The sequence below is a fragment of the Bos mutus genome, chromosome 11 (genome assembly GCF_027580195.1).
Source record: "Bos mutus isolate GX-2022 chromosome 11, NWIPB_WYAK_1.1, whole genome shotgun sequence".
NCBI lineage: Eukaryota > Metazoa > Chordata > Mammalia > Artiodactyla > Bovidae > Bos > Bos mutus.
The window spans coordinates 34834343-34859232 of NC_091627.1; the positions used below are offsets into that span (position 1 = coordinate 34834343).

The 24890-nt window shown below is 41.7% G+C and overlaps 1 protein-coding gene across 1 annotated transcript in view; it reads right to left on the minus strand.

Moving 5' to 3' along the window:
- Nucleotides 1–1427: 1427 nt before the first annotated feature.
- Nucleotides 1428–24890, minus strand: part of RBKS (ribokinase) — a 101061-nt gene continuing 77598 nt past the window's right edge. Inside the window, exon 8 of the mRNA XM_005903865.2 lies at nucleotides 1428–1729. Coding sequence (XP_005903927.1) covers nucleotides 1556–1729 — 174 coding nt within the window. The 3' untranslated portion in view covers nucleotides 1428–1555. The remainder of the gene's footprint in view (nucleotides 1730–24890) is intronic.

The window sequence follows — 24890 nt, forward strand, 5'->3', positions numbered from 1 at the left end:
TTTTCCATAGTGAGATTTGTGCAAGAGTTTCCAGTCTGCCCTCACTTGTACTTCATAGAAAAGGCAGGGTCGTGGTCCAGAGAGATCTTGAAAGAACTGTGCGATAACACAGATGGCAGAGGTGAGCAGGAGTGAAAGGAGGAAGCCAGCCTGTTAACACAGAAGAAACCAAGAGAACTTCTGTTTTTGATCTGTGCTTATATAATTAGAAAAATGCCATTGGTCCACACTCTCAAACTCAGGTCACCAAAGCAGTATCTAGGATTTTCTAGGAACGGTTTGGACTACTAGAATTTTTTTTTTTTTAATAAGAGGTGCTATAGTGTATTTCCATAAAGCTAATGGCTCAGCTCTTGGGGCAGTGGTACTACACAGCCAACCAGCTTGGAAATTCCACTGATTATCCCTAATGTACAGGTAAGAAATCCTGCCCTCCCTAGATCTGTTACGCTTTCCCACCCAAGCTGTTGTTTACCACAAGTTTTCAAAATTGCCCATTTCTCTCCCTGTCAAATTTCTCATTGAAGATAAGGATCAGCTCATATTTTGAGCTCTGCTGGTATGTATCCTAAAGCATTTAAAGCATTTATAGGGGAGAAGGATGGAGTGTCCACCATGACCACAAGCATTAAGAAACCAGTGCTGTTCCTGAGTAACAGGTGTTCCCTCCCTGTGGCCCAGTCTTGTCTCCTGAGGAAATGTGAGAGCGCCTCTCTGGAAATGGAATTAGACAGTTGTTGAGTCTTAGAGGCTTGTGGCATTACAGTCAGCTCTTTTTCTGGCATCTTTTGTTAAAGCTCTAATTGAAAGCAATAATAGGTGAGATCTTGGCTATTTTTAGATTGAAACTCTACATTGTGGTATTGGGTTACAAGAAAAATACTTCACTTGATTCTACCTAAACCCAGTGTAAAGGGTCTGTGACATGCATGAATCACTAAAAAAAAAAAAAAAAAATACAACTTAAAATCTGGCTTAGCAAATGACTTGTCTATTTAGAACATAGGCTAAAAGTGGCCCACAGGTGGTGTTTACAATTTTAAAAAACTCAGTTGCTGATACTTAAATGTTGAAAGATTTCAATAAACATCTAAACTTCTGGCTTCTCTTGCAGAACCAGAAGCTCTGACAACACTCAAGGCAAAGCTGAACATCAGCTGCCTTTCTTAGGAACTACTTGTGTGACCCAAGTCATACCCCTCTTTCCCTTATTTAACATTCTCTGCTCTGATTCTAGACACTGTTGCTTGCAAATTCTGCTCTTTGGTGTACATAACGGTATTCATGATGTGTTGGCAGTAGAGTTTGCTGGTTCCTGAATGGCGGGGTTGTTTGTACGGGTCTTTGTTGTAGTATCCTTAATTCTGTCTAGTTGACTTTTGCATGAAAAGCAAATCATTATAAAGAAATAATTGAAGGCTTGAGGATGACTTGGTAAATGAACATAATATTTGCAAAGAAAGGAGGTGACATTTTATAGTAAGCTGCTAATTAACAGTGCTCATCCTTAAGTACATTTTATTTCCAGGTATATTTGCTTTGGAGTTAATAGCAATCAAAACAGATCAAGGGGCAGGTCTTTTTTGTATGGATAAGATGACTGTGTTCCTGTGACCTGGACACTGACCGCTGCGATGAAATTAGATCTCTTGAGCATTTCTTCCAAGGATAGATGTGAGTAGTAAGCCAGGTAGAAGGCCAAAGCTCCCACAAAACTGTCACCAGCACCCTGTAATTCAAAGCACATTTGTAGAGATAAGCATATAGTCATTTGTTGCCCAATCTGTGTTTTCAAAATATTTAAGTATACTTTTAACTTTAGTTTTAGGTTTACAGAAGGGTACAAGGATAGTAGAGATTTCACATAGCACACATCCAATTCTGTAAACATCTAACTTCACTAGGGTACGTTTGCCACCACTAATGAAATAACAGTGTTATAGTATTAACTAAACTCCGTTCTTCATTCTGGTTCCCCAATGGCTCAGTGGGTAAAGAACTGCCTGAAATGCAGGCAATAGAAGAGATGTGGGTTTGATCCTTGGATGGGGAAGATCCCCTGGAGGAGGAAATGTTCATCTTCTCCAATCCTTGCCTGAAAAAATCCCACAGACGGAGGAGCCTGGTGGGCTACAGCCCAAAGGGTCGTAAAGAGTCAGACACGACTGAGTGAATACACACACACACCCATACTTCATTTGGATTTCATTAATTTTGCTTAGTGTCTTTTTTCTGTTCCAAGATCTCATCCAGGATACCTAAATTACATTTCATTGTCATATTTCCTGAAAGTCCTATAGCTTGTGAGAGTTTCTTAGACATTCTTTGTTTTTGATGACCTTGATAGTTTTGAGGACAGGTTGAGTATTTTGTAGAAAGTACCTCCATTGGGATTTGTGTCTGTTTTTCTCAAGATTAGACTGTGTTTATGGTTGTAGGGAGGAAGACCACAGAGGTGAAGTGTCATTCTCATCAGAGCATAACGAGGGTACATACTGTCAACATGACTTACCACTGATGTTGATCATGATCGCTTGGCTAAGGTAGTCTTTGTCAGCTGTCTCCACTCTAAAGTTACTCTGGTCCCTCTTATCACACTGTGTTCTTTGGAAGCACATCACTAAGTGTAATCCACACTTAAGGGGTGGGGAGCTATGCTCTACCTTCTTGGGGGTTGAGTATCTCCATAAATTATTTGGAATTCTTCTCTATGGAAGATATGTTTCTTTTCCCTCATCTATTTATTTAACTCTTTATTTATATGAGTATGAACTCAGGGATATTTATTTCATTCCTTGGGCTATAATCCAACACTACACTATTTTGTTGCTCAAGTTGTTCCAGCTTTGACCATTGGGAGTTCTTTCATCTGGCACTTGTGTCCTTCTGATAAACTCTCATCATTTTGTTTTTTGAGTGCTTTCCTTATTTTCTGACATTATAAGATGCTCCAAGCTCATTTTGTATATTCTCTGCTCTAGAGCTCAAATTAGCTGTTTCTCCATTAAAAATTCATCAAGGAAGTGGTGAGAGGCATTCAGATGTTATTTTCAAACTAAATGTAGGGACATATAAGGCTTATTCCATTTTTCCTGAATTTCCAAAGGCCTGCATTGGTGAAGGCCTTTGGAAACAAAAACCACCAAAGAAAGTCTGTTGACCTCGCCTTCAGATTGGGCAATACTTAGTCATGTGTTCATCCAACAAATGTGTTTAAAATAAATCTGATGACACAATTTCACTTGAAAAATCACTCTGGTATTTAACGGCTTTCAGGGTCATTGTCCAGTTTTCCCCAGTTTGTTGCTTCCTTAGTCCCAAGGGCTTTCATAACAAATCTTGAGGCTCTACTCGAGCCTTTACAAAGAGCCTTGGTATGCAGTACTGTTTCAGTTGCAGTTTAAGTATTTAATGAGCTATGTGCCTAGCACAGTGATGGGTATTTGAAAAACAGTAAAATCCATTGTGGATTAAAGGCTAATGTGGCAGTACTTTACACATACTGTTGAACTACAAGGAAGGGTTTGAGGAAAGCCTGCTTAAGGGGAGTCCTTATGAAATGGGACAGATTTATAGGGAGAAGGAAGGCCTTAGAACAAAGATATAGTAGGCGGAAGGAACTGGGTGAGCTCATGAGACAGCGAATGGCTTTAAGGAGAATGACATTTCCCCTTGTTTATACAGATAAGCCGTCAATATTAAACTTGCCAAGGAGTCATAGTAACACAGGTGTGAATTCAACACTTTCCTTCCTCCCATAATGTTTTCTGAGTACCGAAAATATGTCAAGCACTATGCTAGGTGCCTTAAAATTGTTTATTAGTGTTTCCTGATGGAAACAATGGAAAAAGAGACAGACATGCCCTCCCTTAGTTTGGAGCACAGCAGTGCGACAATAGACAGGTCTGAAAGCAGAGAAATCATGAGCTAGGTCGAGGGTGTATTATGAAAACATGGGAAATACTACAATATATGAAGAGTTACGGCAAACCCCCCCCCTTTTTTTTTGGCAAACTTAAGATTTCACGTCCTCATTCCTCCTTATATTGTACACAAAGTTAAACTCCTGGTAGGTTAAAGGCTTGAATGTAAAAAAATAAAACTAACATAATATGAAAATTTAAATGAATATTTGAATAATTCCAAGTAAGGAAACCATAAGCAAGTCACTAAACCCCAAAACCATAATGAAAAAAAGAACAGATTTAATTTATAAAAATTAAAAAAAATATATGTCCAAAGACACTGTAAATAAAGTTAAATGAGGGACTTCCCTGGTTGTTCAGTGGTTAAGACTCTGCTTCCTCTGCAGAGGGCCCAGGTTCAAGCCCTGGTAGGGGAACCAAGAACCCACATGCTGTGTTGCTCAGGCAAAAAAAAAAAAAGCCAAACGAAAAAGTACAAATTTGGTGAAAATTCTTTTAGTATATATGACATATTCCTAATATTCAAAGAACACCTTCAAATTGCTGGGAAAAAGACAAATCCCAGATAAAAATGGACAAAAGATATAGGTTTGAAACTTCAGAAAAGGAAAAGTAAATTGCCAATAAGCAAACAAGAAAAGTTGCCACATTATCAGCTATTAAAGAAATTCAAATCAATATTTTTTACCCATCAGACTGATAAAAGAATAAGATTGATAGCAAAAGCAGCAAGATGAAGATAGAGAGGACAATGATATTCTCATATAATACATTTGTTGGTAGGAATGGAAAAGAGCAATACAGTATTTGTTAAAAAATGTGTATGTCTTTTGACTCGGTGGTCTTGCTTCTGGAAATCTACAGAACTGAAAGCTCTTACATATTGGGATATATGCTCAAAGATGTTGACTGCAGCATTGTTTCTAAAGACAAAATACTAGAAATAATGTGATTTTCTATCAAATAGGAGAATGGATGAATAAACTTTTACTTTTGTATTATGGAAAAAATATGCAGCTGTTAATAAGGAAAGGTTAGCAGTATATGTACCTACCTGGAGGAATGTCCATTACTTGAGGCAAAAAAGATTTCAATATCATGATTCCATAGAGGGTTAGTGGGAGAAAAAAGAAAAACAGCTGTGCCTAGAGTATGTGTGTATTTAAAACACAGAAAAAATGAAGGATATGTATCAAATTATTAAAATTTATTTTTCTTATCTGCAAAGAATGGCAAATTCTTTTTTTCCTACCTACTTTTATATTATTGTTTAACCTTGTTATTTAAGCTTACTGTTTTAAACTTATAATACTTTTCCAAAAAAATTTAAGGCAATAAGCATATTTAATGAGAAGTTAAGTCATGCCTGTATGCCTTGCTCATTTTTAACTTGCAGCCTAACCAGAGCAGAGGCACAGGGCTGACGGGAAACATTCTGGCACCAGTGAAGACATTAGGCTTACATACTCCAGTCAGCTAATAGGCCATTTGACTGCAAAGGGGATTTTTAAGGAAGTTTAAAAAATACTATACCTATATCTGAAAAGACTCTCCTAGATCACTTAAATTTTTCCCCACTATAGCCAAAGTCATGGAAACACAGTGCTTGGTAGAACTGTGTGTGCCAGAAGCATTATTTTGGCACCAACAATTTTTACAGCTTGATTTCCATTTATTCTCAGTGCTATACAGTTTGTTGGTAGATAGCAAAGGCAAATCCTTTCTGTATTAAAAAAAGGGATTTTTTTTTTTTTCCCCTGCAAAGAAAACTCTAGGCTAGATGAAAGAAAACTGAAGTCTTGATGACTTCACTGGAGAATTCTAGCAAGTGTTTAAGGAAGAAACAATACTAATTCTATATAAATTCTTTCAGAAAATAGAAGAGACAAGGGAACACTTCCCAAGTCATTTTATAAGGCCAGCATTACTGTGGTGCCAAATTCAGACAATGACATTACAAGGAAAAGCAAAACAAAACAACAGATCAGTATCTCTCATGAATACAGGTGTATAAACCTTAAAATTTTTAGCAAATTGAATATATATCATGACCAAGTAGGGTTTATCCAAGGAATGCAAGACTGGTTTAACATTTTAAAAAAAGGAATTCACTATATTAAAAACCTCAAAACACTGTATATTACTTATACTCCAAAAAAAAAAAAAATAGAAGCAGAAAAAGCATTTGATAAAATTCTACATTCATTCATGATAAAAATTCAGTTTGGAATAAAAGTATAACTTAATCTTCTTCATAAAGAACCTTTATGAAAAATCTATAGTTAACATCATTCTTAATGAGAAAGACTGAAAGCTTCCCCCTCTAATACTGAAAACAATTCAAAGATTTGTTCTCACTGTTTCTGTTCAGCATCATACTGGATTTCCTTGCCAGTGCAATCAAAAAGGAAAAGCAGGAAAATGTATACAGATTTGAAAGGAAGAAGTAAAACTCTTACTATGCAGATGGCATAATCACCCATGTAGAAAATCCTGCTACTGCTGCTGCTAAGTCGCTTCAGTCGTGTCCGACTCTGTGCGACCTCATAGAAGGCAGCCCACCAGGCTCCGCCGTCCCTGAGATTCTCCAGGCAAGAACACTGGAGTGGGGTGCCGTTTCCTTCTCCAATGCATGCAAGTGAAAAGTGAAAGTGAAGTCGCTCAGTCACGACCCCATGGACTGCAGCCTACCAGGCTTCTCCGTCCATGGGATTTTCCAGGCAAGAGTACTGGATGGGGTGCCATTGCCTTCTCCGATGTAGAAAATCCTAAGAAATCTAAAAAAGTTACTAGAAATAGTGGTAACCAATAACTAGTAACCAATATTTTAAAAAATCAATTTTATTTCTATGTACCAGCAATTATTAATAATAAGAAATTAAAATTATCAGAGCAATACCATTTGCAGTAGCATAAAAAATATGTTGTCAGTTCTCCCTAAACTGATCTACAGATTCAATGCAATTTCAATAAAAACCCTAGCTTGCAATTTTTAGAAACTGGCAAACTGAGTCTAAAACTAATATGGAAAAAAAAAATAAATAAAATTAATATGGAAGTGCAAAGGACCTGAATAGACAAAACAATTTTGAAAAAAGTAGAACGAAGTTGGAGGATATCAACTATCTGATTTCAAGAGTTACCATAAGTTATAATAATCGCAGATGTTGATGTAAGGATAGACATGAGATCACTGGAACAGAAAAGAGAATATAGAAATAGACCCACAGATATATATGGTCAACCTGTTTTTGACAAGGCAGTTCAATGGATGAAAGGACAGTCATTTCAACAAATGGTGCTGGAACAAATGGGAATCTACATGCAAAACATGAAACTTTACCTCACACCGTACACAAAAACCAACTTCAAATGAGTCAGAGACCTAAATGTGAGCGTTAAAATGACACAATATCCAGAAGAAGAAGATACAGGAGAAAATCTTTGTAACCTTGTGTTAGGCAGATTTCGTAGGACACCAAAAGCATGAAATATTAAAAAAAAACTGATAAACTGGACTTTGTCAAAGTTAAAAGTTTTTGCCCTTCAAAAGAATATCAAAAGGCAAGCCACAGACTGGGAGAAAATATTTGCAAAACATATGTGATAAAGAACTCATAACTTGATACTAAAACTCAATATGACAAGCCAATAAAAATGAGCAAAAGATTTGAACAGAGGTGTCTTCAAAGAAGACATAGATGGCAAAAACAGTATATATAAAGATTCTAGACATTATTAGACACTAAGGAAATCCAAATTAAAAACAATGAGATAATACTACATACTCATTAGAAAGGATAAGTTTAAAAAGACTAAAATACTGACTTTTGGTGTAGATGTGGAATAATCTCATTCATCGTTTGTGGGAATGCAAAATGACATAGACACTTTGGAAAAGAGTTTGGCATTTTCTTATAACATGTAACATACACTTAACGTATAACCCAGCAGTTCTCCTCTTAGGTATTTACCCAAGAGAAGTGAAAACATATATCTACATAGAGACCTATATGTGCATGTTTATAGCAGCATTATTTATAATTGCACCAAGCTGGAAACAATACAAATGTCCTTGAACTGATGAATGGGTAAACAAACTGTAGTATATCCATATAATAAAATACTATACTTAGCAACGAAAGGAAATGAACTGCTAATACAACAGCATGAATGAATCTCAAATATTATGCTTAGTGAAAGAAGCCCGTCAAAAGACTACATAGCATATTGTATGATTTCATTGATATGAAATTCTAGAAAAGGCCGAAGTATTGAGATAGAAAGCAGGCCAGGGGCTGGAGAATATCAACTGCAAAGGGACTGCATAGAGAGCTTCCTAGAGTGATAAAGTTCTATATTATGATCATGTTGGTAAATGATTTTTAGCAAATTGAATATATATCATGACCAAGTAGGGTTTATCCCAGGAATGCAAGACTGGTTTAACATTTTAAAAAAAAGTTTGACATTTGTCAAAACTCATTAAATCATAAACTTAAAATGGGTGAAATCTTATTGCATACTAAAATGATATCTCCATAAAGCTGATATTTTAAAAATAAAGACTGGGATAGGGTGGGGGATTCAGACGTGCAGGGTCATAAATTGTGAAAACCTTAACTTTCTTAAGCACACTGGGCTTACTACAGATCTTCTCTAAAGTGCATGGTTGGGATAATTACTGAGATGTTATGACTGTCACATAGGAACCTGTCTTTTTATATTGAGAGCCCTAATTCTATCACTGCTCTTCCACTACAGATGTGTCTCTTTCTTTTGACAGCGTGGGCTTTAAAGTTAGATAGATTTGTGTTTAAATCTTGGCTTTAAACTTAGTATTTTGGGGACATTGGGAAAATTAAATTCTCTGCGACTTAGTTTTCTTATAAATAAAATGCAACTATTAACATCTTCCTCATGGGGATTTTAGGAATCTGTCATTCCCTGCTGCTCAGTATTCTTACCCAAAGTCATCAAATAGAACTCTTAAGTACTTCGCATACCTTTCCACCTTACTCCTTTGACCTCCGTTGCTCTTCTGCACACTCTACCCTCAGACTGGGCATATTAATTCCACCTTTGGTTCTTTCCCTGCACTTTCCCATCCTCAACATTTCTGCTGAGTCCCCCTTTCTCTGTGTCTAGTCTGAAAGACATTGATTGTACCTTCTCTCACCTGTCTGTGGAACCCCTTTCCTTCCATTTTCAAAAAGGCCTTCCAGATTACCCCATTTTGCCACAGCTGTTCAAAACACTTCAGTCACCTATGTGTTTAAGCTTAAAAGTGCCATAAACGTTTTCTACTTCCTGTTCACCTTTGCACATACTGGGGTGTAGATTAAATGTTCAAGTTCACATAAAAAAGAGATCCACTTGCAATTAGGTTGACCTAAAAAATGGAGAATAATTTATCTAAGGAACAGATCCCAAATATAGATAAGTTGTTAACAATTCCATTAAAATTTATTAAGGGAAGACTTCTCTGGTGGTCCAGTGGTTAAGAATCCATCTGCCAATACAGGGGACGTGGGCTTGACTTGTGGTCCAGGAAGATCCCACATGTCGCTATGGAACCACTAAATCTGTGCTGCAACTGCTGAGCCCACGTGCTGCAACTGCTGAAGCCTGTGCACCCTCGAGCCCGTGCTCCACAAGGAAGCGTAGCCCCTGCTCGCTTCAGCCAGAGAAAGCCTGAGTGCAGTGAAGGCCAGCACAGCCAAAAATAAATAAATAAAAAATTTACTAGTAATCCATAAATCTATACTGATATTAAATAAAGGGAAAAAAAACGCCAGCTAGTAAATACAGAAATCTGAAAAATCACCATTTTGAACCCAGAGTAATAATAACTAATTCAGGGAAGAATCATCAATGGATACATTAAAACTGCTGAATAAAGGTCTGATGAAGGCAGAATATTTATAAGTTTCAAAGTCTCTCCCCACAGATTACCTATTAATTACAAAAGGGAAAAAGAGTAACTCTACATGGAGAAATCTGGTGGACAGCACCTTGACCAAGGGATCAACATATCAGTAAAGAGAGAAACGGACATCACATGCTCCATGATGCGGGGCCTCGGAAAGGAAATATGGCCACCTGTGTCATATTCCTGCCCCAAATGCATAACCTAACGTGGATTATGGGGAAGCATCAGACAAACCTAAACTGAGAAAAACTCTATAAACAATGAGGTTGTGCTTTTCAAAAAAAAGATCAATATCAAGAAAGGCAAAGGTTAAGGACCTGTTTCATAGTAAAGGAGACTAAAGCAACATGACAATTCAGTGAGATACATAATCTTGGACTGGCTCCTGCACAAAAAATTTATAAAGAACATTATTGCGCTGTGCATGGAAGATAAGATTATCTCAGTGTTAAGTTTCCTGAATTCAGTAATTACATTGTAGTTTTTTTTTTTATGTCCTTGTTCTCAGGAGATATATCCTGAAGTATTAATAGGTAAAGAGTCACCGTGTCTGCAACTTACTCTCAAACTGTTCATCAAAGGAAAAAGTATCTTTATGTATTTTGAGAGACAGCAATAAAACAAATTGGCAAATTTGTTATCATTGTAAAAATGTTAATAATTGTAAAACCGTGAAGAGTATATGGGAGTATTGCAACTTTTCTGTTCTTTTAAAAATTAAAATTTTTGTTAAGAGAAGTTTTTAATAAAAGAAATTTTACTGAAGAAGTTTAAAAAAATCAATGTTGGTCACTCTTGAATTTTTAAATGGTCCAATTTCAGCCTCTGAATGATTTCCCTCTTTTTCTAAATTCAATTGAGTGGACATCTGAGACAAGCTGGAGCGAACTGAACTGAGCAAACCTCTTTCCTGCAATTGGGAATACCCCATCTCATTGAGGCAATTTCCTTTGCAACTGAGGACTAGGCAGTGACACCCAGCTGCAAGTCCAGGGGACTGGAAGGAACATTTTCTGGCTGTGACGCTGACTGCAGAGAAACTGAATTCTGCGATGTCAGTGGTAGCACTGTAATGGTGTCCAGTGCTGCATGCCAGTAACACAGCTGGTTTTCAACCAGGAGCTTTGACTGAGGCAATTCCATGTGTCAAAACTCCTCTGAGAGGCCAGAAATCTTATCTGGTTCTTCCCGATCTGCTGACTCCCCAGAGTTACACAATCCTTAAAAGTAGAATGTGCTCAATTAATGACTGCTGATGGGCCAACTCTCAGCTGCCTGGGTCTCCACCTTCTCACCAGAAAAGAGATGATGGGAGTCCGGGGTGGTGGTGGACTACATTCTTCTTCACAAAGAAGGCAGCTGTCTAGCCTCATTCCAAAAACAGTACAAGAAAGCAGGGAGGCTCCTGGCTGACAGGGGGCCGTCAGCTCAAAGACGTGAAGGCCAGTAAATATTATCTTAAAAGTCACATTGCATCAAACAGTGAAAAAACTCTGAAATTTAAGCATGGAGGGGTGGGACAGTACTACTTACGTAGAAGAGTGTTAGGGAAAGGAAGGGAGTGAACTTCTATTGTCTGCTCTGCATCCATCAGGAGGCCGCAAATCTGGGTACTTTGATATACCCGAGACTGACCTCATTTCATTTTACAATGACGTCCCCTGCCCCCAACCCCCCCACACACACCCCAAACCAAGCTGAAAAGAGTCTCCCTCCCTTTCGAATATTTATTTGGCCGCACAGGTCTTAGTGTGGCACTCAGGATCTTTAGTTGTGACATGTCAGCTCTAGTTCCCCAACCAGGGATTGAACCCGGACCCTCTGCCTCTGCACTGGGAGTGTGGAGTCTTGGCCACTGGACCACCAGAGAAGTTCCTCCTCCCTTCTGATGTATTTGTTTGTACTTCTTTAGGACACTTAAAACACTGTAGTGACTATTGGGTGTACAGGCCTAGAGTCTGGGACAACTTGAAAACTCCTTGAGGGCAGAGACCATATCTCTGTCCCTTCTGTCTCTGACTGCCTCACTCAGCGCTGACTGGATGAGCTGACCTGAGTCTCGATCCTAGCTTCACTGTGTTTTTCTCTCCTGGTGCTCTCTTCCAAGGGGGCCAGATGTCCCTCACTGAACTATGTGTGACTTTGTTTTGTATCAGTGAAAATGGAGGTTAGGTTGCCACAGCCCAGCTACTTGATAGTCTCATTGTTGAATCTATTTATACCACAAGGCTTTCAAGTGCCAATAAATTACTCGGCTGTTGATTCACATCTTCAGTATAACTATTTTTATACATTGGTATAATTTTTTTTTTAATGGAAAGTGCTTTAAAAGTAGAAGCTGTATTGTATCACTGTGATTTTCCTGTAAGTAACGTTCTTTCCAATCAATCATTCTTGGAATAATGGAATAGTTCTCATTGATACAACATGATGGTTTTAACCTTTTACTGAAAATTATTTTTGTGCCAAAAGGGGTGATGGCATAATTCATCTATCTTCAATAAAAATACCCAGGTGGCTACTATTCATTGCCTTCTCAACAATAACTTCCTCTTAAGGAAGAGCTGCCCTTAGAGAATGGACGTGCCATTCTGAAAGTCCTGCTCTCCTGAGGGCCTGCCACTCCCGGATATCCTGCCACAGCTGGAGTATCCATGAAGTGGAAGGAGCAAGACACGCCTGTGGAGAACCTGAGGCCTCCAGTGGGGTGGAGGGTGGGAGGGCAAGGCACTCTGCAGGGCTGGTGGGGTAGAGATAACACTCATGAGCAGCTGATGAGAGGAACCCCAAGAGGAGAATCTGAGAGGTGGGTACTCCTAAGGACAGCACCCAGAGGTGGCTTGGGGAGGGGACAGCCTCTGGCACCAGGACTCGATGCGATGTGGCCCTGGGGAGGCTGGTGGCTCTTTTCCCTTCTCCTCCCTTTCAGACCATCCTCTCTGTCCACCTGCCCCCACTCCCCATTCCCTCCCACTGCCCCTTGCCTGCCTGAGTCCTTGACTGTGACCCTGGTCTGCTCCTGCACTGAGCTCACCGGCTCAGTCTCTCAGGGCTCTGCTGTCTGACAAGAGACACAGTGATAAACCTCATAGGTATTGATGGGGCTGTAGAGTCTGGTTATACAAGGTGGTTCTGCATGAGGGTGCCCAGGTGACAGGGTGACCCTGGGTCTGCAGGCCAGGCTCAGCACTCTGAGCTGCGTGCCTATTCAGAGGCACCTTCTGATTTGCACAAAGTGCCTCAGGGGTTGGCAGCAAGCCTGGGGGATCCTTATTTTAAAACAGAGGAAACTAGGTTTTAAGGAGGTTAAGTAACTTGCCCACGGTAGGAATAAAGGAGGTAGATGGCAGTAAAGACTGTACCAAGGACATCTGGGTGGAAATCTAGCGGCAGAGCAGGTGGATAAGCTATTTTGGGACTGAGATTGGGCTTCTGGCTACTGCTCAATTTTTCCTGTTTCCCCAGGGAAGGACTTATGTTTTCTGTAGTGATGAAGAATGCCAGGAGTGAAGACCATGAATGTCTTCTGGAGACATTCCAGAAGACCAGAAAGACCATGATGTCCCTCTGGAGGGGGTCCCGTTTCTGCATGTTTGGAGCAGGAGCAGAGAAGAGAATGGGAATCAGAGTTACCCTGAGCAGGTGTGGTGGAAGACTGAGCAGGTGTGGTGGAAGAGGGCGGGTCTAAAGGGAGCAGAGATTTCAGGAAAGAATAACCAGATAAATAATCAGTCTAGCCTGGGTAAGGAAGGAAGAGGTCAGGAGGGGTCAACAGGTCAGAAGAAAACAGGTAACTAAGGAATATGAGAACTAGTGTAGGAGAAGAAGGGTGAGAGCTGGTTGTGGGATGTGAGTTTATTCCCACAGAACAGAAGCGGTGCCAGGTATTAACCATTTCCTGGGAGTCGTCATGGGAGTGGGAGGCTGGAGTGGAGGTGAAGAGTCCCTGGAGGTGAGGGCATGTAGGAACTATGGGACTTGGTGATGGTTCATCCTCGTGATACTGGAGTCATCTTATGTTGGTAGCATTGCAGGGGTGGGAGGGGGATGGAGAGAGAAATGGTGATGTGGATGCCAGCGTCTTAGATAAACAGAGAATGACCAGGAAAAGAGGTCCAGGCTTTGTAATTGAATTGCATGAGCCTCGAAGATGCAGGAATCTACAGGAGGGGAGAGAAGGGGCGGCTGGAAGCCACAAGAATGTGCCTTAGGACCAGGAGCAGCTTTCACCTACAGGGGCTGTGTGGGGAGTTAAGGATGTGAAAGAGTTTACTTATGAAGAACAGGACAGCCAGAGGTTTAGCGGGCAGAGACGTGCAGAGCAGTAAGGCACCCTTTTGGGGCCCTGTGGCTCTGTGACCCTCCTTGGTCTCTGCTCTGGGTCTGTCTCCCCCTCCGGCACCATGGCTGTTGGTATTCTCCCAGGTTCTGTCCTTCACCCGCTGCCTTTCTCGTCCTCCTAGTATCCTGGGTGTGTCAAATACTGTGCTGTTACGGTCTCGACTGCTATGAACCTGAGGAGTCCTCAGTCATTACGTTTAGCCCAGATTCTCCTCTGTCTTCAGGCTTGTGTATCTTACCTACCTGTGAGTCAGCTCAACCAGCCTCATGTCTCTGGCAGGCGACTCTAACTCCACATGCCCGAATCAAACTCCTAATCTTGACCAAACATGAGCCTTTTCTTGTCTTTTCAGTTTGTGGCACTTCCACCCTGTAAATCTTGGGGGTCTTCTAGATAGCCACCAGCTGCCAAGTTTAAATTCTAAATATTTCTTTAATCTGTCCCCTCATCTCATCCCTACTCCATCCCTACCACATGCTCACATAACCACTGGAGGACCACGTTCACTTCCTTCGCTATTCGCCCTGTCTCTGATCTGGCCCCTTCTATTCCATCCTCCATACTGCTGTACATCGGGCCACCTCACTTCCAGCTTAAATCCCTTTGAACATTTCTCATCTTTCTTGGGATAATGTTTTAGCTCCTTAGCATGGCACACGAGGCTCCCCCTGCCCACCTCCCCAGTTTCATCTCTTACTTTTTCCTACTCACACATGTAACCTTGGGTCTTCATTCATGGAGATGTCTGTGCTTGACCTCATTCCTACATTAACTCCTAGACTCAACTCAGCTATGAACTTAGTCATCACATATTTATTGACTGGTACCATATTCAGAGCGCTATATTTTCCCGGATCCCACAAGTCTGGGTTACATACCCTCCTACACACCCCCGCCCTCCTCTGTGGTCTTCATCACTTCCATACCCTCGCACTAGTGCAAGGCCAGGCTCACTGCTGAAATATGTGCTGACTGAATCAAGGACTGTCAGGAGGCTGGGTGCTGAGTGATTAGGTGAGGAGCACACGCTGTCTCAAGACTGCCCTGTAGGAGGGATGACAGTGAGACAGACTTGTGAAGGTCCTAGTTTGCCAACTTCCAGTTGATAGAAAAATGGAACAGTTGTAAGGCGTGATGGGTATTAAGTGTGGCTAGAAAAAAAAAAACACCATGTGGTGAAAATCCCCAAGGTAAGAACTGTCAGGCGCCTACAGCAGAACCTCGATGATCTTGCAAGAATGATGTCATCACGAGGGTTCATTTGTTAGGAATCTGTACCCACACGGGATGATTCATCACCCAAACTGCAGAGGGACCCTAACAGTTAAAGTCCTTGCATTCCTGCCCAATGTGTTAACACATTCCATCTGACAAGCAGATACCACTTTCCTTTCTTCTCAGAACCTCTCCCTACACAAAGCTATTCAAAGCCTACACTGTGGACCTGAATTCCTCAGCCACGCTTGTGGTTCTTGAGGCCAGGGAAAAGGCAAATGGGATGAAACATGACTAAATCCCAAATCAAGGCGCTACTTCTCCTTCATAAAAAAGAATATTGCAAAGGGCTCAGGAAAGGGACAGAGAACAATGGAAATGCACCAGGCTCGCTGCTCCATCCCATCCCTGTGCAGGTAGGGCTGCTGAGGCAGCACTGAGCTGGCTCACCCTCAGGCTAGCTTGGTGGCAAGTCCTGCTTTGCTCTTGCTCCCAGGTTCCAAGAATGGGGCTTCTGCCTCATTCATGTGTGCTGGAGGTTTAGGCATGAGCATCTGGTTAGACCTGGGAGAAGAAACGTCATCCTTTGTCCTTAAAGGGCTAGTCATGGATGGACAGGAGACCTGGTGTCATGAACTTTGGTCTTGGCTTTGAAGGAGCACAGAGGGAACACACACATGGAATTAAATCCCACCTTCTTCCCTCTATGTTTCCTTTGTCATCATTTGGGAATGGTAAACCTACAGTGAAGTCCCTCTGTACACAGCTGGGAAAAATGTGTTTCTCAAGTGGAAACATGTTTTCTCAAGTGGGACAATGTGGTAAACGGTGTGGAGTCACACAGACCTGACCTGAAGCCCTGATTTCACCACTTTGGCGAGTGGACTCAACCTCTCTGGTAAACACTGAACTGGATAACGTATGTGAAAAGGTCTAGCACGGTGCCTGGAGCACAGACAGTGCTCACCAAGGTGGGGGGTACTGGGTGGTACCATCTCAGAGGCTCTTTAACTTGCTAGCGTTTCGGGAAATGGAAGCCTGTGATCTAAGTAGGAGGGTTCTAAGGGACAAAGAAGGTCATGTTCCTGTGGATCCTGTGGCTGGGGGTTTCTGCTGTGCCTGGCGTTATGTCCCCAGCTCCAAGCAGAAGAGGGCCTCCAGAAATGCTCTAAGAGTCAGGGAAGGCAGAGGAGGCAGAAGCATGTCCTGCAGCTTTTAATTACAAGGAGGCTAGGCTCCAGAGAGTTCTAGCAGTGACTATCCATGTGTGCTGGGGTCTCTGAAATCCATTTCTCTGTGGGGGCAAGGGAGATCTTTATGAGGCCTTTAAAGAGTTTGTGAGCAGAGACTAAAGAGTGTAAAACGAGAAGCAGAGAGGTCAGCGCAAGACTGGGGAACCTGGTAAATCTCCTGCTTTTATTTGGATGAAGGAACAGAGGGAGAACAGTGAGCAAGGGTTCCAGGAGAGGCTAGAGCTGGGAGGCGCTGGAGGACTGCCCAGGAGGGAGGGGCCCTGCTGCACAGAAAGCTGTGCATCTCCACCTGTGCTGCTGCTTTGATGGAGGAACTGCCTGCGTCCCCACCAGCCGGTCACTGGGCAGAGGGCTCCTGCCAGTGAGAGGAGGTGGTGGCAGAGCCCCGAGGGTGGCAGGCAGGCTGCATGGATAGTTGCGGGGACAGTGTGACTCAAGAGGACAGTCCTCAAGCTGTGCTGGAACCTGATGTCAGGGCCTCTCCTGGTTAGTGATGGACACTGGGTCACCTGGTCCACCTTCTCTGTGTCACTGACCTTACCACTCCAAATGTGAGCAGAAAGAGAAAGGCCCTGTTAGACTTCATTCCCTCCAGGGCATGCATTCTTAATGGAGGGTGAAAATTCATTCTTGTGTGCATGGGAGAACCACAGTATGTAAACAGACACACACATATATACACACATGTGTATATATAATATATACATATGTATATATTATATATACACACACTTATTTATATATATATACATACACGCATACACAGAGAAAAAATATGAATGAGTATCTGTGGTGTTAAAATTTCATGGGAGAAGATGACAATTAGGAAAAAAAAATCTCTTAAGAGGCTCCTTGGGGTGGTGGGTGGTGATTAATGATAAAAAAAAAAAAAAATGTTTGAGATACTCCAAAGTAGGGCCTCTCACCACAGAGAATTGCCAGTGGCCAGTCATACGCTTCCGGTGCGATAAGGAGCCCTAACCAACAGCCTCCAAACTGCAAGGCTAGGCAGGTGTTGGTAACTCCCTGGTTTCTTTCCACTGAGCTAGAAATTCCTCCATCTCCCAGCCAGTTCCCTTCCTGTTTACCTCATTCGACAGTCTCCATGGACACCAGTGAGCTGAGGGCAAGCCTCAAACCCTGGAGCGAGGACTTACACGAGGAGATTAGAACTAGTGTAGCCTGGCCTATCTTGCCAAGGCAGGAAAAGGGCAAATGTTCTCCTGGGCAGACAAAACTGAAGCTTAGACGATAAACATACCACAAGATATGATGCTGCTTATACAAGAGCCCCATTTCATAGCTTGAATCTGAGTATTTCTAATTTCTCTTATCAACACATATTCCCATCATAAGGATGAGATCACATCCTCTCCAACTTCAACCTTCCAGCCTTCCCTAACCAGATTAGCTTAGGGATTCATGATGGATAGTGAGAATCCAGTCTTCTTATCATTATTGTGTAAATGCTGCTGATTTTTATTCTAAATAAATCTTAGGGAATATGGACTAATTATTCTGTCATAAATGATTTTGGTTTCAACTACTGGTCACCTTAATTTATTACATTTAAATTTCAGTTAGTTGGCTGAGATAGTCTGCTTTTAAAATAGTGTGATTGAAAGAAAGCAAATATTTTCTGCCTTAATGTATTTCAAATGATCACTATTTCATATTTATCAAGTAGGAAGCCACATGCAGCAAAGTTTTGATGTGATTTTTATTTCTGTCTTAAATAGACACAGCATTTTCCTTGGCTCCACAATTTATTAGCAATTTGACTTAAAAAAAAAGCTTGGTTGCGATATAATTCATATTCCAAATAATCTGTCCATTTAAAGTATACATTTCAATGTTCTGAATATTCAGTTCAGTGTTCAGTATATTCACAGGGTTGAGCAACCATTAGCACAGTCTAATTTTAGGAACTTTCATCTCCCCTAAAAGAAACTTTGGACCCATTAACAGTTACTCCTCACTCCTCCCTACTCCCCCCAGACCTAGGAACCACTAATATACTTTCTGTCTCCACAGATTTATTAAATAGGCACACATTTGGAGCAAAATCATTTCCTTTTCTAATTTCATAATTAACCAACAGCTTATTTTCCCATAATTAACCAATAATTTAATCCTAATTAACCAGTTAGATTCCTATAGAATCTCTTGACTTTAGCTGCCACTGTGTGTGAAAAGTAAAGCTGATGTTGGCCTAGTGGGAACTGTTCTGTGTCACTAAAACTGAATTCTCAGTAAGCACTAAGGCCACAGATTTAGCTTTCTTCCTGCCCAGATATGGTCTCTTAGGAGTCTGTAAAGTTTTCAAGTTAAGTAATAAACGCACCAGGAGCTTGGTGTTTATGAATTCCTATGGTGAAGCTGTTTGTAAGTGCTAACCTCTGAGGGAAAAATCCACCCACACTCTCTTCAAGCACAGACACATTAACGGGTCTGTTTTACAATCTTGGTTGCTCTAGATTTGGTTTGCTGGAGGGAGCTTCTCTTTGGTCCTCTTGGCAGTGACTAGGATGTAGCAGTGGACACTTAGCTTTCTTTTTGAAGGTCATGATTCCCTTGCACAGGGCTGATGTGGGTGGTTTCAGCGTAGACCCTTTCACTGCTAGTGTGTGACATGTTCTGGCATGAGCATGCAGTGCCCACATACATCATCCATCCATTCGCACCATCACTCATCACAGAGCTTTCCACAGAAAGTAGCATGTCTGAAAATGAATGTATTTTCCTTGCCCCTTGTGGCCACTAGTCAGGCAGTAGTTTCCCTCTCTTAACACCAAATAAATCGGTGGGTTGCAATGGCAGAATCTTAGACATATCTACCAAGGTGATGAATCGGTCATAAAATGAACAAAAAGGTGGATCTGGCCAAGCGAATGATAACTACAGGCCTTTCCCCAACTCTTTGCCCTGACATAACGCCAGGATTACCAGATGCATTTCCATAGTACTTTCTGGTTTCCAGCGCATATTTGTAGTTGTGACTCACTTTGAATCTCATTACAATCCTGTGAAGTAGGTAGGGTGGGCCTTTCATTTTCCAGATGAGAAACCAAGTGTTAAGAACTTGCTCAAGGTCAAATGGCTAGGTGGCAGACCTGGAACGTTTCAGTGGAAGACCAGTCTCTATTAAAGCAGTCCCCTGGAGAGGCATACATGTATTCCGGCTATGCTCAGAAAGGTTTTGAAACCCATTCTTTGGAATGTTTAAAAAAGCAGTAGCACATCTTTAAATATCCTCAATAAAGGCAAGAGTTCATCTTGTAAGCCAGTGGTTCTCAAACTAGGATTGCCTTGCTAAATGCAGATCGTTGAGCTCCACCACCACCGTTTCTGATCCATTAAATGCCCAGAGAATCCCATGGACAGAGGAGCCTGGTGGGCTACAGTCTATAGGGTCACCAAGAGTCAGACATGACTGAATCGCATGCATGCGTGTGTTTCTTATGAGTTCCCAGGTGATGCTAATGTTACTGGTCCAGGGCCACACTTTGCGAATCACTATCCTCAGGAATTTCTTTCTGGAAAGAGTAAATCATTTAGAATCAAGTCTAGCAATTAAGGTGGGGGATCCAGCTAGGAAGTTCCACCAATGGCCAGAAACAATGGCAACTGTAAAGAACAACACTGGCTATAAGGGAGATCTGAATGAGAGCTCCAAAAGGTGCTGAGTAACGGCCGCACACTGGACTGACCCTTCTGGATATATGCTAAAGAACAGTTCTCCTAAGTGTTAGGAACACCTCGTGCAGTCGTACATGTCTGAAATGTTCATTATCAACCTTTTATTTTCCAGCTTTAGGAAAACAAGAGAAACCACGGACGAAACACCCACATTAGAAAGAATCCATATTAAGGAAGAATTAATAGCTATTTACAGCAGCTGAACTAGTCAGACTGGTAGAGTGGGGTCCTTTCTGTGCTGCAAACGTGATGGGTGTGGACGATGAGGGGAAAACTTTGAGTATTCCTACTCTGACTTTCTGTTGAGATCAGGATGGAAAAAGTGAAAAGATCTAATTCTGGATGCCAAAGATAAACAAGCAACATGTTATGGGAAAAAAAATGCCAGCAGAAAAGAAAAATGAACTGCATTAGGTACTTAAGCTGGGAGTCAATCCTTCATGTCACAGTAGGGAAGAAAGAGGTAGAGAACTGCCTAAATATTGCTTCTAATTTTATTTTCAATTCTACATTACATTAAACTCTCCGTGTACTCGTCTTTAATTTACAGCAACTGCTGACACAAATTGGTGTGCCTTCTCTTCTTTGACATCAGTATTTCTCGTGAATTATGCATTTCCATCTGGAATGAGGTTTATGGGGCTGAAGGCTTCTTTCATTTAGATGGATGAAAAAAGAGAGGGATCAATGGGGGGTCGAGTGCAAAATCTAAGTAAGGTGGGGCCAGATATGTTCACGGCAGCATTTCATTCTCCCCAAAGGTTGTAAGTGGTGTTAAAAAATGACTCTGGTCTTTCAACCTTCAACATATTGATTAAAATTCAACTACTAGAGAACAAGAAAAACTCTACCAACCTTCATCCCAGAACTGCCAGATTCTTTATTTATTGGTACCCTACTAATATTTAATAATAATTTGTAAGAGTAGGGTGATCATAATAACTGCATCACTTTGATCTGATCTAAAATTGAGTCAGGGACTTCTGCTCCCAATGCATGGGGCCCGGGTTCAATCCCTGGTCAGGGAACTAGATCCCACATGCTGCAACTAAGAGTCTTAGCCTATTCCAGGGCAGGGGCAGGGGCATGGCCGGCACGTGCCCAGCATGCTAAGCTGCACAGAATGGCCTGTGGAGACTGAAATTGATTAAAAACTCCATTCTGCCCCAAATGACTGTGGTGTATTAATTTATGCTATAATTTAAAGAATTCCACTATTAACGAGAGAGAAGTAAAATCCTGAATATAAGCTAAAACTGGAATAAAAAAGGCCCATTCTTCAGGCACTATTAATGGAAGCTTTGTATATAAATAACTTTATATATTGATGAATAAATGGCACTGACAACTAAAATGTCTGTTCATCATTCACTGGGTTCTAAGACTGCCCTGGCCTTCTGTGGTCAGTGATCTTTCTCCTTTGTGACTCCACCATTCGAGACAGAACACAGTTAATCCAATATGATTTAGTATCTCAGAGAAGATTCTTCTACAACATTTTCTGCCAAATGTTCCTCTTCTAACAGCTGCTTTTTTATTTCAGTGAAAGCTACTTGAAATAAAATCATTGTTCTCTGTGAAAACTGCATGCTAAATAATATAGAGCTACCAGATTATTAAACAGCAAAGGCATCTGATAATATTAGCACCAACCACAGGTTCCACTTCTGCTGATGCACAACATTTTGAGTAATTAGTCATTGCACAATATTGTATTTATATCCTTTTTTTTTTTTTTTTTTGCTTGAGCTGTTAGGCCACAAAATCAGCAGGCAGTTGCTGTTATAAAAGGGTTCTCTGGGTTATTTATAATGTTTCTGCTTCCTTACAGTTACTGCTTCACTCTTGGGTCTTGGGCCAGGTCTACACCGTGAAGGACCTGAGCAATTGTTCTGTGAATCTAACTGCTGAAGCTGGTGTAGGTGATTCACAGTGGGCTGTGTGGGCCTTGGCTGGAATACCTGGTATTCTTGTCTGCCTAACCCAGATTCATCACATACTGGCTGTTGTGTCACTTCATCAGTGGGGAGACTGTGTAGTTTCATGAAGGCTGTGTCTTTATCAGGAGTCAGCTATTGTCTAGGGCACCGGTGGTAGGGCGAGATAGGTGAACTAGCATCCTGTTGCAAAAGAGTTTCCTTCAAATGTTATTTACTTTAAATGAAGGATAAGTTTTTCTTCCAAATGTTTCTCTGTTGCATAGACCAGTGATTCCCCCAAATGGTGGCAGGCAGCCAGGCCTGCCCAATAGAAGGGCACAGAGGAATCAACAGAACATTTCATTGTCTTTTTTTGTAAATGACAGAGGCGTCTTCAGTGCCCTATGCAGAGAATCACTGATGATATGAACTGTATCTAATGGGAGGAGGTCTGAGCCTTAGGTGAGTCTGGGCTCAAAAAGAGCTGAGAACCAGAGACCAGTAGAATGATCTATTTGTTCTGACAACGAAACAGGCATCTTACGTAGCCCCCACCCTGCCACCCCCATTTGTAAAAAAAAGGAAATGAACTACCATTATGTCCTCTGAATTCTTAAGAGCTCTCAAACCCACGTCTCCACATCCCTCGTTGCCTTGTTTCCAGTCTAGGCTGCCATAATCTCTCAGATCAATGCAACACTCTTTGGATGGTTCTCTCTGCCTCCACTCTTGTAATCTCCAATTTATTCTTCACTCAACAGCCACGTTAATCTTTTTATAAAGTACAAATCTGATAAAATCTATCCTTGGCTTAACCTCTTTTCAATGACTCTCACTGCCGGCCAGAGAAAGTGCAAATTCCCAGGAGTGGCAAATCAAGGCCTTCACAACCCATCCCCATTCCAGATGTGTGTGCGTACATGTGTGCTCAGTCATGCCCAGCTCTCTGTGACCCCATGGACTGTAACCTGCCAGACTCCTCCGTCCATGGGATTCTCCAGGCAAGAACACTGGAGCAAGTTGCCATCTCCTCCTCCAGAGGATCTTTCCAACCCAGGGATCGAACCCGTGTCTCTTGTGTCTCCTGCACTCGCAGGCAGATTCTTTACCCCTGCACCATCTAGGAAGCCCTGTATTCCAGCTGTATCTCATCCTTTCCCACTCTTCTTGTACTTTGACCTCTTTACAATCAGAACTACTTAAAAAAGCACAAGCACGACCTGTTCTCTTGCTTCTGGGCCTTTTCATGAGCTGTTGCTATAGATCTTAAAGGAAAGAAAGTAGGAGGTGGGAAGCAAGAGCGACTAGTTATCCCTTTAACCTCTGTCCCACGGTAGTACATTTCTCACCCCCCTGCCACACACACACACACACACACACAAACACATGGCATTCATGCAACTCATCACTCACATGGAGCACATGTCATCAACACTGAAAATACACAAAGCAGACATACCACTAACCTAACACACACACTTTATAACACACTTACACACAAAGGGCAGACAGATGGTCAGCAATCTGTACCCCACACAGCTGTTTTCTCACGTCTGTGTCCCCCTGTCAGCCGCCATGGGCACCAAGGGCAGTGGGTTCCAACTCACTGGGCTCTACAGTTTGGCTCCAAATGGATTTTTCAGCTCCTTATTCCAAGCCTACCCAAGAAGTGTCCTCACACGATAGAAACCTTTTAGGAGACCTACAGTACAGTCCTGGGAGCTCTGCTCTTGGGGATACAACCGCAGCATCCTAGAAAGATGAGCAAACAGCAGACTGCCAGTTCACTGCTGTGCCCTCACACTGATGTCCAGGACACTGAAGGAGCAGGGAGAAGGGGAGCTTAGGCATAGGAAGCTAAGAAGACTTAATCATGGATGGGTAAGCAAGCTCCCACAACCTCATCCTATCCTTTCTTACAGGGAGAGGGACTGTTTCCTGTCCCTTCTGTTAGGGGCCTAATGGATTTAGATTTTGCTCTCCTGACTTTTGCTAAGGCTATAACAGTTTTTTTTCCCCACTACATCCTACTCCCACACCCTTGCCCCTAGTATTCCCACCACTGCTCTTCTTTAGTCTCTGGCCATTATGGCTTCTGAAGCAGGGCCAGGGGAGACACTTGGGAGTGCCTAAGATGTCCAGCTCTAGGCACATGTACCAATACATGCAAGTCCAGTTCTGGCCATGGGATGGTACTTTAGAAAAATGGGAAAAAAACCTCACAAAAAACAGTCTTGTATCTGGCCCTGGTTCAATTCTTCAAAGTGAAGATGACATTTCTGGTAAGCAGTTACAATTAGATTTTTAGAGCCCTGGGTTTTCAAATGTTCACATGCAGGATTAAGGAAGATAATTTAAAATGTTTAATTCTGCCTGATTAGCTAGTAAATGAGGTGATCTGCTGATGTGGAAATAATGTAATAGAGTTAATAAGGCCCCCCGGCATGACAGATGTCTTGTGCCTTGTCGATCAGTCTCCTCAGCAATTACCTTGTCCTCTGTCCTTTTTTACTTTTTTTTTTTATAGTCAATGAACTTTGTTTTGTCATCTTCATCTTTTATGGCAGCCAGAGTCTGCAGAGTTTGCACAGACATCATGCCCAT